This window comes from Anguilla rostrata, chromosome 2, assembly GCF_018555375.3.
Source record: "Anguilla rostrata isolate EN2019 chromosome 2, ASM1855537v3, whole genome shotgun sequence".
NCBI lineage: Eukaryota > Metazoa > Chordata > Actinopteri > Anguilliformes > Anguillidae > Anguilla > Anguilla rostrata.
The window spans coordinates 8225581-8242015 of NC_057934.1; the positions used below are offsets into that span (position 1 = coordinate 8225581).

Genomic DNA, 16435 nt, shown 5'->3' on the forward strand with positions numbered 1-16435 from the left:
AAATGAACATGGATCTGTGTAGAGCTGTTCACTGGGTTTTTATAAATATGGGTAAATATGAAAAATAATAGCCCCAAAATATGAAATGCTTTCTAAAGCATTGTTATTACTCTGTAGAAAATGACAGCATGCTCAATGTCATTTTCAATCTATTACTGAAAAAAAAACTGAACACCGCATACATTTCATTCAGTCGAGATGTCTTTCACAAACAAAAGTTTTATCAGCATCTTATCGCATTTATAGATAAGACCTTCTGTACCTGGATAAGAGCACTCCTGTGCACAAAAGAATTCAGTTGTACAGTATGTCTACATTTCCAAGCACATTCCTTTCCATGTGAATACATCCTCCCTAACTAGCATCCACAAGACAATGCCTGTCTAACAGTGACAAAAAAATGCTTTTTAAAAACGAAGAAACAACCAATTATTTTCATCCAGTGCTTACAAATTCTGTTTTATTTCCTGATAAAATGTCCCCGCACTTTAAATTGCACTTCTAAACAAGAAAACACAGTGGGGCAGAGGAAGCGCAGAACACTAAAAAACTGAAAATGTTGTCAGTGAAAAGGAATCGGGTTGTGTTCCTCATCGAGAGCGTATTACACTGCATTTCAGCAGGTCTGTCCTTAACAGGCACACAGTAGTGTCAGGTGATTCCTCCTTTGTGAGGACGTTGGGTCGTTCGGCACCAGGGACCTCAGTAACGCAGGTCTCGTCAGTCCAGTATATATCAGCCATAGGATATGTGTGGGATGAGCTTGACGCCAGCCGAGGCATCTGGGCTTACCCATAAGGCCATTGGGCCAACACTCCAGTCAGACACTTGACCCTTAAGGGAGGACCAGATTAAAAGAGAGATCTCCTTACAGCAGTATCCACACTTTTTCCTCAGCAAAAAAAAACAGGGAAAAAAAAGACAAAAAGCAAACAAGAAAACCTACTACTGTTACACAGGGGGGCCCTGATAGTAAAGGGCTTGCCCAGGGTGATCTATGTTGTTATTTCAAGGAAGGCTGTGTGTAAAAATCTCTGTCTGAGAGTTCAGAGGAGGCTGCTGTTAAGGGTCTTGCACGAGAAGCTTGTGGAGAGAGGCAAGCCTGTAAGCCGAGCTTTACAGGCCTTTCCTATAACTCCCATAGGGCCAGGCCAGCAGGTAAAGGGTTAAAATATCTTCCACTCCACCGAAACATGATCCTTATGGAACAGCAGTGACCCCCACCACCTTCTTTCTACACAAGGACAAACTCAGTCAAATCTCAGGTCTTCTTCTGGCTGTCATTTCAGTTCAACAGGCTAGCTGTCTCTGGAAGAACATTCTAGAAAAAAGGGCCACAAACTCAATTTCTGCATTTCGCCACACCGTAGCGAATCCACCAGCAAGGCGTAGCGGAATCCGACAGGACGAGGCGGGCAAGAGATCCAGGCAATCCGCCGCTACGCATGTAGAACAGGATCAAAAATAAAAAAAATACACAATCAAAAAATAAAATCATACCGCGACGCTCACAAACGGCCTCAGTTCCGCCATAACGCAAATTAAGGCAAGGGCTGCTGGGAAATTGGACCTGAAAAACGTGGGTTTTCAGCAAGGTAATAATACAAGGTTGCCGTGGCAACAGGTCTTTTTTATTTTTTTTGGGGGGGGGGGGGGGAGCAAATGTTTTGCAGAGGATTTCATCAGCCCACATACGTTTTGTACGTACGCACAATCAAAGCAGATATGAATCGCTTACAGCAGGGAAACGTCACCTGACAGCGGCGTTAATGTAATCGTCGAGTGGGCGATTTCAGATAAATATCAGCTGTTGCATTCCCCCCCTAGAAACACTGCTCCAAGTCACACTCTTCGTTTTAAGGATTGGAGGAAGGGCTGGGGGATATGGGTGGACCAGGAAGGACGAGTTCGCCTTAAAGACGGTTAAAGCCAGAGATGAGGAGGGACCCTCAGGTCCTCAGGTTCGGCAGGGCAGGCGACCTTTCCACATTTTTGCCAAATTTTCGGAATGGGCCCGCTAGTTTTTTGGCTTTACTGCTGAAAACGCTCTCCAGCTATCAGAGATGATACCTGCAAGTCTGACACAAGATGAATTGGAAGCAGTATTTAAGGAAAGGAGCGCCCCTTTCCCCCCCATGCATGAGTTCACAGACCGCTTCAGCCAGGACCCTCCCCTGCTGAAGCCACGTCATGGAAAGTCCAATAAAAACCAGACGACCCTGCAGCTCTTCACGAAAAGGGCCCTTTGCTAAGTTTTCAATCAATTTGTTTCATTGAACAAATGGGGCTAGGTCCATAGCTGTTAAAAAAAAGGTACAACCAGGTTTTAGGTTATAGCACATAGCTGATGATGTCACCTGCAGTTTTGAAGCTGAGGGTCAGATGTATGAGTATCACTTGGGGGAGTATCCCTCTGCAAGGACTGATGGGAGTTGAAGTCTTTATTTTGAGGATTTGAAACTACAGCAAAAGTGACTTCAGACTTAATTCCCCATCAGCACCGGTGTGAAATTACCCTCGGTCACTTAAACTAACCGCAGGTCTCAAACCAGGAAGCCGCTCCATAAATCTCAGGAAGATGACGCCGAAGATACTCAAGACTAACCAGAAACTCCGCTCCTTCCACGTTGCTTCGCTAACACTTCACTAAGTCGCGGCAGCAGGCCCAAGCTGTCAAACCCAGCGCCCCTCATTAAGAGAAAACAAGCCCAGCATTCATGCCATCTGGCCCGTCTTCACACGGACCACAAAAAACAGGCGTCTCCTTCAGCCAACTGCTCTCATTATCTGACACAGGCAACCACCCCCTGAAATTACCAGCAATTAATCTTGGCAGACGACATGAAGGTGAGCTTTGTCTCGCCATCTCCAAGGCTCCGAAAACGTTTACTCATTTCGCTTTTCTTCGAGGCTCCGTGCTGGTGAAATGCCACAGAGGGCTTGCAAGCTCGAGTCCGCTCAAGGTTCGAGGATCCTCGAACCTTGTTGCATTTCGGCGGTGTTTCTCCAAACTCTTTAACTGCCACAATAAATCAGCTTTAATCGCAGAACATGAGGCAGTGCTCTTTTAAAAGTACAGCCACAATGGTCTCCCCGGGGGGGAGGGGGTGGGGGTGACATTAAAACTACAGACGGCAAACTTAACGTAATGCTGCAGTTCGTACCCCGTCAATGGGAAATGCTATGGCATGTCATGAGCCAAACCACTAACTACTTCTGCACAGAGATCAAAGCAGCCATCTTGACTTGTGTGGTATACGAGCATACCAAAATTAATCACCGCACCCCTCCCCATAGCTTAAATAGGCTAAAATACTACATGTCTGCTTCAGAAAGGCTAAAATTAAAAATGGCTTCTGCACAATGAAAGCAATTTTAAAAGAAATGCATATGTTTTTACCAATTTTCAGAACAAAACCCCTATTTCATATGATATGGTACAATCTGGTTGGTAAAACTTTTGTTTGAAAATTCTGTCTCTGTAGGAGAAATCTGAAATCATACCGTCAGCTAAAGAATTAAATTAGTTCCAATACATATTTCAAACGTACATGGAATGTTATTATGTTTTTTAATGTACAATTATGCATTGTACCCAGAATAATAATTAAAAGTACAATCAAATCCCATTTCCCAGAGCCTCTTCTCTTTTCTGGCACGAAATGGAGACACGGTGGACCCACCATGCACTGCAGAAGAGTTTTGGTTCGGTACTGTAAGCTAACGGGCCCGCTGTCAGGTGTAAAGTAAGCCCCCGGAGCCTGTTGGCAAGCAGCGAAGCCTGGACACAAAGCCCGTTTAACGGGGCCCTACCTGGAGGGGCCTGCGCGGTAAAGACAAAACAAGGGGGCCAATTGTGCGCGAAGCGGGGAACATATTGAGTAGCGCTCGCTCTCGCCGCTCAAGAAAAAGGAGGAGAAGTGGAGGCATTCAGAGAGGGAGAGATAAAAATCCCCAGGCCCCCCGGGCGCTCAGCAAGACTTAACGGGGGAGGGGGGGGGTGGGGGGGAGCGTACAAAAGATCAGAAGAAGAAAACATCCCGAACTCCAGATAAACCGGCACCATGGCTAACGGGAGCTGAAACGTTCTTTTGACAAGACCGGGTAACTTTTTTTTTTAGCGCCATAATTAAGTTGGCAAAAGGCTTTTTAGAGAACGTACGAACAAAAAAATAATAGTAACACGTTGTACGCTAGGAAATGGAGACACGATGACGCCACCTAGAGGGACAGATTAACTAACGCGGTCGGGTAAGCGGTGTGACTCTTCTGTCCGCCTGTTTGCATTAGAAAAGAAAGACAAATAAAAGAGGGGGCGGGAGATTCACAGGGAAGGAATGTTTGCCTTCAATGACAGAGCAGGAAAGGATGAAAAAGAAATCTGTTTTTCACACCGGTCCTTATGTACGTACTTATTCACTGTAGCAACAAGGCAATCTGTGTGTGCTGAGAGAAAGCCGGTGGGTGAACTTTTTCGGCACACTCTTACGGTACACGTCATAAAAGTAACATGTAAAAGTATCAAGGAACTGGCCCAGTCTTCAGTCCATTGCAGTGCTACATTTCTGTGAATTTGCTAAGAAAACTGTTTGTTAAAACAGCCCGTCTTCTTTGTTACATTATAATAACTATGCAGACTATCTCCATAACATGATTTTAATTGGTTGGCTTTAGATTAAGTCCCTTTGAACAAAAGCAATGCCCCACTAAGATTCAAGCATATGACCTGTTGGTAAAGACGCTATATTCCATGTTTCGAGACACTTGTCTATGGGGGGGCATGTTTTGTGTGTGCTGGAGATACACTGGGAATTTGTTGCTGAAGCATTTGAAGTACACAGGAGTTGTGTGTGTACAGAGTGATGAGAGCGAGTTTTAGGGGGATAATTGTGGTCACATTGTGGGTACGCTGGGGACATGTGGGGTGAGTGGCGAGGCTGAGTTAAGGGTGAGTTTGGGGGTGCACTGGGGACACACTGGGGGGGTGCACTGTGAGGGCGATAGGGGTCTGCTGGGAAAGGACAGTGGGCATGTCACGATGTATTGAGGACCGTGGCCTCGTCGTGATATATCACCGACTGTGGGTGTGTCACGATATATATCGGGGACTGGGGGAGTGTTGTGATGCATCGGGGACTGTGGGACTGTTGAAAGGACACTCACACTTGATGTTGAAGGACGCGTTGCTCGACCGCTTCTCCTCCCCGGTGGCGGTGTCGACCGCCACGCACTGGAAGTTCCCGCCGTCCAGCCGGTGGTCCACGGCGGTGAACTTGAGGTTGCTGCCCTCCTGGAAGCGGCGCTCGGAGTCCGTCACCGGCGCGCCGTCGTACAGCCAGCTGTAGGCCACGCCCGCCGGGTCGCTGACCTCACAGCTCAGCATGGCGCTGCGCCCGTGCTGTGCATCCTGGGAACTGGGCTCCGTGGTGAAGTCCAAGGAGCCCGCTTGCGCGCAGACAACTGATGGAGGGAGGGGGAGGGGGGGGGGGGGAAAGAGAGAGAGTGAGAGAAAGAGAGAGAGGGGGAGAGGGAGACAAAGAGAGAGAGGGGGAGAGGGAGAGAGAGAGGGAGAGGGGGAGAGGGAGAGAGAGAGAAAGAGGGAGTTAAAGTCATGCAACACGCTGGCATGGGTTCTCTCGATAACAGAGGAGATCACTTTTAACCAGACGTTGAATTTCCCTGCACAAACTCATGCCACATTTAGTACTACACCCTCAGATCCATTACACTACTTACAGCACTACATCCTCCATCTCCCCCTTACATTTACTGTGGCACTTACCGTTATGCTGTAGGTTTGCATAATGACACTGGTTATGAGTTATGATACCAGCGGCTCAGCGTCATTGCCGTCGTTAGGCTGACCTTTGCCGTGACACAGATTCAGCCGTGGGTAAGAGCTACTCCTACATGACTAAATGTAAATCCGCAACCCACAGGAAACTCTTTTTTTTATAGCTGAATTATCCACAGTAGGGTCTCCATAAATATTCACCGCATTTCATCTTTTTTTTCCATTTCACGGGATGAATAAATATGGATCTGAAATTTTTTTTTAAAACTGCCCTGGTTGTCCTTCAGTTGGTCTTCAGGCCAAACGTTCCTCAGCATGTGTTTATTCTATTTTAGCGCCGTGTGGCGTTTGAGACGTTCAGACGAGGGGTCGACTTGGACCGGCTTCACACACCAGCTCTGGGCTTCATGAACAAGACAGGGAGGGGACGACAAATAGTGCCAAAAAATATATATCCCTCAATTGGACAAAAATAGAATCTATAAAAATCCACTCCAAAATGGTCTCAGAAAAGCTTATGTTGTGTGTGAGACATGCTGTAAATAATGAAATAGCTTTCTGTTGCCTACAGCACTACCCCCCCCCTCCCCCCCTTTCATCCAAAGAGCACCTGGATCAACCCCGAAATACTCTCTGTAATATTGGTACATATTTGCTGCTGCTTTCATCACCACTGTGTTTGGCTTTAATGTGTTTACATCGCTGGGGTCAGGGGAGGTCGGCTGAGGCCTCAGCACCTGTGCCCCCCCCGCCGCCCCCCCCTCACCAGACCTCATCAGAGGTAGAAGATAACGATGAGTCTTCATGGGGCGCCATATCTAATCTCATATCAAATGAGGAGCTGGGCCAGGTAGGGGGGTTGGCTTTGCCACCCTAATTCCCGCCCCCCCCCTTGCCCCCCCCCGCCCGCCCGCACACCTGGCAACTGCTCCTTCACACCGTCCTTTGTCTACTCAGTCCTCACAGCTGAGTGCAGATGCCCAGGTGAGCCTCAGACCGCACCTGCCACCCCCCACCCCCACCCCCGCACCCACACCCCCCTCAGAACTTTGCAGCGGCGGTACATTAGCGAGCTTAACTCCACCGCGCTGACTGATATTCCAGAGCTCCTGTCTCTTTCACCGCGCCCAAATCCTCCGCCAAAAAAAAAAGAAAAAAAAGAAAAGGCCTCCGGGAGCCGAGAGCAGAGAAAATAAAAACCTTTCAGCTTCGCCGGAGTCTACGGACACTTCCGTCATCGCTAAAAAGCCACAGTCTCGTCACGTCCTGTCCTTTTTGTGTCAGAGCGAGTTCTCTTACGCCCCCTTCTGACAGGGGTAATCTTTGAGGAGCGCGCGGGGGGGGGGGGGGGGGAACAAAGGAAGTCTGCCTTGTGATGACAGAGCCGGCTTGGAAGCCGTTCACGGCGAACGCGGCCTTTTTGAAGCCAGGAATCTTAATGCATTCTTCATCCCGCATTAATGGGGGGGGGGGGGGTTCCGTATCCAAACACAGGAGAACATCATCATCATCATCAGAACGCGAGGCTCACGCGCGCACCCCGCGCTCGCTAACGCCGTAAAAGCAGACGTGTCCCGCAGGGACAACGGAGCCACTGACGCCCGTTTCGCCGCAGGATCGTCGCTTTTAGCCCTCGTGAGCGCCGCCTGGACCGGAGAGAGAGCGCCGTGCGCCCAGCGTCTCATTCAACAGGCGGAATCCTGCTCGCGGGGGCTTGTGGGTAAAATACCTAGCATGGCAGGGCGCGTAGCTTCAGGAAAACGGGCCAATAAGAAGAACATGAGAATGGAAGAATATGTAATGAGGAGAACAGGCCATTCAGCCAATTAAGCCTCAGCATTTACTGAAAGACAAGGGAAGCAAATGTACATTTAGTATTTCACCACTCATGATTTGGGGTGCTACAGAAATATTTGTCTTCACACAACAAGAAGGCCACCAATGACGGGTGTATATTCAATACTGTACAAGAGCCACAGCCTGCTCACAGCCCCTATCTTTACCATTGGGGTTTTAGGAAAAGTTGGACCCATGCGGCTCCTCTTCCCCCATTGGCTGAACTCCAGCACAGTGCTGGTTCCCAGCAGATGAATAGGTGATGTCATAAACTAATGAATAAAATGAGGGAACCCCTCTCCTCATCATCAAGGGCCCCTCTGCAGCAGGACAGAGAAGAGAGGGAGCAGGGGCATGAGGGTACTGGAATTGGGGTCACCCTGAGAGCCCCAACAAAGCTGGACCCCCCCCCCCCCAAAAAAAAAAAAAAGCAGGTTCTTTTCAAAAACCTGTCCCACGCCTCCAGAGCAAGGCTGAGAGGAGAATGCCAGAAGGACAAGGACACTTAAAAATGACAAGAAAAAGCTACAGATGGACTGCAGACAAACAGATATAAACATACACAGACGAACCGACACAAACACGCAAATGGACAGACATGCAGACGAACGGACACAAACCTGCAAAGACAGACGTAGACGTCAACAGACTTGTTCCGTCACAGCCTGGCTCAGACCCAGCTGAATACTTGGGGATATAATATCCCACTCTCTGCTAACTTGTAGATATCAACACCCAGCTCACTAAGCTCCATGTCTACAGCCTTTCCTGGACATAGCAGGCAGAGGGTAGCATCCACAGAAAAAGGCCTGCGATCCTAGTCAAAGAAGCAGATATCAAACGCAACAAATTTCAGCCCCCAAGGGCCACAGCGTCTGCTGGTTACGGGTTTATTTAAGACTGGCTACAGAGGCCACACACCTCGATTCCCTGTTTCCTTGGCCTAAAGTGGCAGCTGATTGGAAAGAAACCACTAAAAAAGAACAGATGACACAGAGACCATCCAGGACTGGACTGGAGTTTGAGACCCCTGATCGAGATCCACACGGAGCAAGCCCAAGAAATAAACCGATCTGAAAAACTGAGCTGGAGATGGAGATGGTGAAAAACATTTTTTAAAAGTCATATATAGCGATAGTTATTATATTTTATTTAAAAGCTGGGAGCTGTCTCTTTTGCGCTGGTCTCCTGACTGCTGAAGGCCTTGTTTCCCGCTCAACGTCTGCATGTCATCCAGGCTGGGTGACGCAAAGCATGCTGGGAAAAGAGTCAAGCGTGTGCGTGAGACAGGCGATAAAGCCTGGCGCCCCAGGGGGGGGGGGGAGGGAGAGACAGCCCCCCCCACACACACACACACACACACACATTCAATTAACATACGGAACCTGTGACTGATGGGAACACCATGTCATGCTAATAGGCTCTCCTTCCAGGGGATTTTTATCATTATTCTTCATTCTTCTTCTCCTCCAAATTACCATTCTGCTGAGATTGAGTAGAGAGAGAGAGAGCGGGGAGAGAAAGATAACTGCAGATAGAGAGGGGGGAGAGAAAAATGGAGATAGAGACAGAAAGAGATGGACAGATAAGAGAGAGAGGGGGAGTAGAGAAAGAGAGAGAAGGAGACTGAGGGAGAGAAAGGAAGAAAAGGAGAGAGAGAAGCTACTGAATAAGGACCTCCTCCTCGTGACAAAAGGTGGAACCCAGCATTAAGAGGATGTGACCCAGCATCAAAAGAACCCAACCCAGCGACCCACCCTTTTTGGGGTCAATTTGGGAGCTACAGACCAGCCCTTTTCCACTGTAACCCAGCACAAGGTGGCTGGATCGACACGGAATTCATCGGAAAAACACCCCGGCATTCCACCATTTCCGGTTCTCTCGCCACACTTGCCCACAGCCAGACAAAAAGCCAGAGTATTTGAGAGAAATATCAATATTGTACTTGAGCACGGGGCCCATTTCATCCACACGGAGCACTTTCTCTTAAGTGCACGCAGATGTTTTGGCACAAATGGACACTTTAATCCAGCCATTAAATCTCTCCTCACCTCCGCTGTACTGGTGGCATAGACTCGTCTGGGAAGGAAGAGTGCTTCAAATTTTATCCGTTTTTTTTTTTAAACCCAGGATCCTCTCTTAAAGCGACTACCTGCTCTTTAAAGACCTCATGCATTGAATGAGTGAATGGCTATACAAAGAAAATCAGAATTACATCTATTATATTTAGTTGAAATTTTAAAAGATGCACATTTGTTAAACCATCACCACAGACATCACCATGGTAATATCTGCAGATGGCCGACAGATTTCCAGGACCACAGAGGCTCCATATCCCAGCTTTTATATTTTCATTTGCAGTGATGGAGGATATTGAGAGACATAGAGAGAAAGAGAGATAGAGAGAGAGAGAGCTTTTGATACAATATCACTATGTTCCATAAGATAGTACGATTGAGCTGGATTCATGAAGAGAACACCACCGTTTTTCTGTTAAACTGCAGTCTCCTTCCTCCTCATGCAACGGGTCACAACCAGAGCCAATCCATTCAGGACACGCGATGTCAATCTAGACCAGTGATTCATGCATCGTGTCAAGGGGAAATCAATTGCACTGTGGTGAGCGCGATCCAAGAACGGAAAAAAATCAAAATGCCTAGAGATGAATCACTTCCACACATCTTGAAAGCTAGCAATCCCCCCCATACGCTTAGCGCGCATTAGCGTGCAGCCCCGTGACATCAACAACAACAACGCGCTCCTCTAATATCGATACGGTTGGAGCGCATTCCCGGGATACCAACGCGGCTAATGCTTTTCTCTCACCCGGAGTGAACCGTGAAGCATTTTCCGCCCCACAAGTGGCGAGGTGTGACCCCAGCGGCTCCACACAGGAGAACGATGGAGGGAGGGGAGGGGACACGTTCTGCACAGTGTGCTTAATGAGGTGGATTTCATACCCGATTTGACTTAAGGAGTCGGTCTCAGCGTGTACTGTGAATTTGGTTAGGGGGGGGTGGTGGGGGGGGTGTTGAAGGGAGGTGTCAGCATTAAGCTACAGGTTTACTGATCATACTTGTAAGGTAAATCTTCCACTTCCAGCAACTGCATGAATCCAAGATGCTCAAAGATCAATGTGGGGGCAATCCTGGATTTTGCAAGTAAACCCCGACACTGGGAGTTTGGGACAGGAAATTGGTCCAACCGACCAACTGACATTTAGGAACACTGTTCAATTAACGTTAATCTAAGATTAAAATGTTACAGATTAGATTAGATTACAGAGGGCTTGAATACAACAATGTGGTCTTATTCCCAATTTCTTGCAGAAGACACAGTAGAGGACCAATCTGGTTTACATTAATCTCTAATACAGAAATAACCTCAAATCAAAAGTCCTGCCAATGGTCTTCCAGGGGTCTGTTTGTACTATGATCAGAACCAGGATGAGGTCCAGTCATTGGTCCACAAATCCAGTCAAAGCAAAGCCAAGCTGAAAAACAATGTAGAAGTTCAGCTGTAGTCAGCACAAAAACACAGACCCATATGATTTATTTCATTTTATAAAAAATATTATTATTAAAGCCAGTGTGCAATGACATGCTTCAGATTAACAGGAGAGGAAGTTGAAGACCCAACAGCCGTGCAACTCCTTTGGCGAAAGCCTGATGGGTGGAGAGAGAGAGGCAGAGAGAGAGCAGAGAGACAGAGAGAGACAGAGAGAGAGAGAGAGAGAGAGGCAGAGAGAGAGAGGCAGATTTTACGCTTGCTGAGAAGACGAAGAGTCTCCAGTGCCCTCTAAATCTCAGGACTTCAGGAGAGACGCTCAGAGAAGAAAAATTCCAGAAAGAACCATATCCCAGACTCCCCCAGACCACGGTCCACAGGCTAAGGGTATTTACACAAGTCCTGTCACCGAGTTCCAACAGGAGCAGCTCGGACAGTCTCAGACCAGGGGGAGGCCAAAACATTAATCCTCAGCCAAACAGAGGCTCGAGTTTTCTGAGGTTTCTTATCAAGCCGGGCAAAGGAAAGGGAAGTTGTCTCCTTTCAAACGGTTGCGATAGCGCAGATAGCCGGCCCTGCTAACAAGCGGGAGGAAGTCTCTAATCAGCAGAAGCTGCCATTTCACAGGCAAGGTCGTTTCCTCTGGGCTTTGTTGTTTAGCTTTGCCGCTCGCGATTAAGAGCCGCTGTCCCCTTTGTTCTGCTTTACGGCCGTTCTCACCTGCTTAATTGAGGGGCACCACATTCGTGTCTGGAGTGTGGAGGTCAATGAGACACAGTGGCAATGTTAGCTAGAGAGGCAATGCTCAAACTCAGCTCCTGAGGAAAAACTCCAGAAAGGACGACAGTTTTAAAATGCATTTTACCCCACGATATCAAAATGTTGCTTCTTTCCAGTTCACAGTCCTCCAGTTAACCGGCAAATTCATGTGCAGCTTGTCCAGGTAGACTGTGGGTCTCCGACTGACAAGAGGGGGATACTGGTGAGCTAATATCCTATTGACTGTAACCCTCACAACCCTGACCAAAGCTAGAGCCTATTAAGTATCGCCCTATACAAGTGCTAGCCATGGCTGGTACTGGCAGCATCTGGACTCCATACCAGACTGGTGGCCACCCAGTGCATTAACAGGACAAACCACCCAGCAGTCCCTAGGCAACAACAGCATTTTTAAATGAGACTTCTTCATCCCGTATCAGACAAGCTATCCTGACTCAGCTGAGGAACTGTGGAGTGAGGCATGCTGGGATGGCTTCGCAGATGCATAACCGTGAACGATTGCTTTTAAAAATGAGTAACTCACGGACTAAACAAAAAGCGCCCACGGTCTCTGGGGGGGGTCATCGCATCCAACGGATGTATGAGGTGGGAGGACTGATCATACTCAAACAAACCAGTGATATCACTGCCTTGCGCATCTGTTGTGGTCGCCTTCGCCCCACGCGGTGACGACGTCTCCATCCTCATCCTCCCACTGATTCAAAGCCTTAGCACAAACCTCGGTCCTTACAGCGTCCGTTCCCACAAAACTGCGCCAGACTTGTTTACTCCAGGTTTCATGGGACGAGTGCTTTAGGCGTCACGAACTGAGTGAGAACCATTCCAGGACAATGAGTAGCCGGTGAAGGGATGGGTGAAGAGTGTGTGTGTGTGTGTGTGTGTGTGTGTGTGGATGGGGGGGGGGTGATGGTATTTCAGGTCCTCTTCAGAGCAATTAACGCACAAAGGCTCATCTCGCTGCTCCCATCATTGAAATAACTCTTAGCTGTACCCTTCTCTGCCAACCGGTACACACTCAAAATACAACCACTACCTGAGGAGCCCCCCCCCATTATCTATTGCACCATTGCTGCCATGGCAACAGTCCCTTGTCTCATTTCCTGCCACACTCTGTCTGATATCACACCCGCCCCCCCCCATCCCCGCCCAGTCTGTCTGTACTCGACAGGCCTTGGGGGACAAGAGTGGCCCCTCTAGTGCCCCCCCCCCATCCTTTCCCATCAGATAAACAAATCTATTGTCACAAGCACACAAAAAAATCCTCAAAAACAGGGGGACAGGACGGCTAAAATTCAGAGTAAAAAAATCTTGCCCCATAAACCCTGACACACTGAGGACCAGTCTGGCGTACTGAGGACCTGACTGAAGCACCGAGAGCAGTCTCCCACACTCAGGACCAGTCTAGTACACCGAGGACCAGTCTGGCCTACTGAGGACCAGTCAGTCACTCACATACACAGCTCCCTGGCGAAAGCCATAAGCTACAGCACACGCTGTACCCTGCCCCGGCAGACTTGGCGTATGTTTCCAATTCCAAAACTTCCAAAGGCACAGGCCAGGGGGGGTAAAAGCCTTCAATGGAAGAACGGTCTTGCGTCAGCCCCGTATTTAGAATCACGTCGTTAGCGGCTAACCGGGTTTTCGGCTAAAACGCGGCAGAGGTTTCGCCCGCCGTATTCCAGACGCCAAGCCCGCGGGTCAAATAAAGTGCGAGCGTATGAACGTGGAAAAAGCGATTCCCCCCATAATTCAGAGCCTCTGGGATCATCCTCCCCATCTAACCCCCCCCCCACCCCACCCCACCCCAAGCTGACATCACTGATATATTTAACTGCGCGGCCCTGGACTGAGGCAGTATATCTGAAGAGGATCTGAAGCACATCTGAAGCAAGTTATCTCCTCTTACGCAAGTGCAGAACTTGGCTAACGGCGGCAGCTCTATCGGGTTGGCAGCTAAGCTAACACACCGTGCGCCAAGATCTTTCATAGAGATCCATATGAGCTATATATGAAACACACAAATAATAAGGATTATATAAGCGTATATAAAATGACATTACGTAGTGGTGTGTTTCTCTCCTGCCATTTAAAAGTGAGTGTAATTGAAGTACCAGGGAAGCACAGGTCAGATCCACCAGGTGTCTGGTACCTTTCAGAACAGTGTGGTCCCCCCACTTACGAGACACCTGAACGTTTCTGTTCACCTGTACAGAGGTATGACACCCAATTCCCAGCATATCCAGTGTCTGGAAAGAACAGAATAATACATAAAGACTCCTACAAAGTTCCCCATTTTCTAGGAGACATTTCCTACGATTAAGTCACTCCTGCAAACAATACTGAGCGGAAAATCCTTCAATAAATGTTATCATTCACATAAAAGAGCTATCAGCAGACATTTGTGTAAACTACTAGACTTTGTGTAAACCAGTAAACTATGCCAAGGGTGATATGGACTATTCAGACACGTGATGACTCAACACTGTTTACACTGGATCTTAATGTTTTTTTTTGTAATTTTCCAGTTTGTTCACTATGCACTATGCGTGTAAGCTCACCGCGTGTAAACTTGGCTCCTAACATTCTGATCTGAGAGAGAGAGAGAGAGACGGGGAAAAAGGAAGTGAGAGAGAGAGAGAGAGGGGGGGGGGAAGGAGGGACAGACAGAAAGAGAAATTAAGCCCGTGCGATCGTGGCACCTCACCATCCCTCCACCCAAAGCGTTCCACGGTGGCGGGGCCCTAACATCCCCACATTAAGCAGATCTGACCCCCCCGTCCCCCCCCCCCCCCGATCGCAGCATTAGCGCAAGCGGGCAATTAGCGAGCGCGACGCCTCAGGTTTCAGGAAGTGCGTGCCACCGTCACAATGCAGGTGGGAGGAAGCGGCCTCGTTCGGCACGCCACCGCCGCCGCCGCCATCGTAATTACACAGCGCTCGCGACGTCTACACGCGAGAGAGAGAGATCAGGAATCTGGGGGTGTGGGTTCAGGGATGGGGGGATGGGTGGGGGGGGGCAGGACAGAGAGGGAGAGAACTCAACTTTAATTCCTGCAATTAGCAGACAAGGAGAGCCTGTAGTCTGGAGGGGAGGGGAGGGGAGGGTGGCCTTTTTGGAGAGCACGTTGGGAGGAGAATGTGCACTCTGTGCCACACCTGCCTTTATACGGCACGGTTTTAATTGGGCACACTGGCTTCTCCATTACCTCTTCATCAGCAGACTGCACATCTCCCACTGACTTTTCACTCTTTTTTAATCTTTCCCTCCCTTTTTTCTCTCAGTTTGAAGGGCCAATTGTACTCGTGCACCGAGGTGAGTGGAAAAATTCCGTCTGTCAGTTCAGGACAAGCAGGCGCTCCGGTCCAAACCGCGCAATGTCAGCTTCTGCCTCTCCTCCACAGCCCTGCTGAGATCACACAGACACTGATCCAAAGAGTCTCAGAGTGTGTGTGCGTGTGTGTGCGTGTTGGTATGTGTGTGTGCGTGTGCGTGTGAGTATGTATGTGTGCGTGTGTGTGCGTTTGTGTGTGAATGTGTGTGTGAGCGTGTGTCCTCCCTCTGCTTGAAGCACTTCACTGGAGTAAAATAAATCAAAATTTTCGGATGGGCGGGGGGAAATCAGGAATAGGGACAGCGGTGTGGTTGTCCAAGCTGCCCTCTCGTACAGAACCCCTCACACCCGCCTCCCAAACTGAAGCCAAGAGCTTCTCAACGTCCACTTGTTTCCAGGGAGATGAGAACGAGGCCCTTCGTATGTCATATCAGGGTCCAATCCCGCGTTGAACAGCCCATGGATAATAAAACACGACACTCAAGGTAGGGGGGGGGAAAAAGACTTGAGTTTGAGCTGATCCACTTCAGCGAGTGAGGACTGGGGGTGGGAGTAGGTGGTTGGGTGGGGGGGGCGAGGTATAACATGCCAACACAATACCCACCGTGAAAACAAGCGAAGAGGCAGGCTTGGCGCTAATCTGAAAGGTGGTATGTGCAGCCCTGTTAGCGCAGCCCGTTAGCGCAGCCCGTTAGCACACGAGGAGCCCTGCCAGCGTTCCCTCTCTGCGAGCGTTCTGCGCTCAGCGAACACGCCAACCCGGCCAATCGCATTCACGAGCAGAGCCGCTCAGGGTTCCAGAGCGTATGGTTCCGCACCAAACTTCTGCTCGCGCTCTACAGACGCCGCGCGGTGGCGGCCGCTTGCTCGCCGTCTTTGAGTCATCGGGCTCCTTCCCAAGAACGAACCGCCGAAGATAAGGGGAAAAACGAGGCCGTGGGCGTGTACGAAAACCTCCCCGCCCGTCTCCATTCCGAACGAAAGCGACATTTTAACCCCGCCTCCCCCCGCAGATTCAGACGAGGCGGAGAGCGAGGCTTCAAAAGACGTCGACTTCACGCTCGCTTCAACGACAAGGACGTGAACATCGCTCTCATACAAGCAACCCGGCACACTTTTGTAGGGAGTTTCTTGGCTGGTTTAGAGAGAGGAAAGTTACCCACTCACTAATATTTTCAGAAAAAGA

At 49.1% G+C, this 16435-nt stretch overlaps 1 protein-coding gene across 2 annotated transcripts in view; it reads right to left on the reverse strand.

The window, feature by feature from the left end:
- LOC135244883 (inactive tyrosine-protein kinase 7-like) overlaps positions 1-16435 on the reverse strand; it is a 94518-nt gene that overhangs the window by 26627 nt on the left and 51456 nt on the right. For both annotated transcript variants that reach the window (XR_010327084.1, XM_064317541.1), the window contains exon 2: positions 5164-5460. Coding sequence is in view for 1 of the 2 variants with exons in the window: in XM_064317541.1 (XP_064173611.1) it covers positions 5164-5460 (297 nt within the window). In the remaining variant the exon portion in view is untranslated. The remainder of the gene's footprint in view (positions 1-5163; positions 5461-16435) is intronic.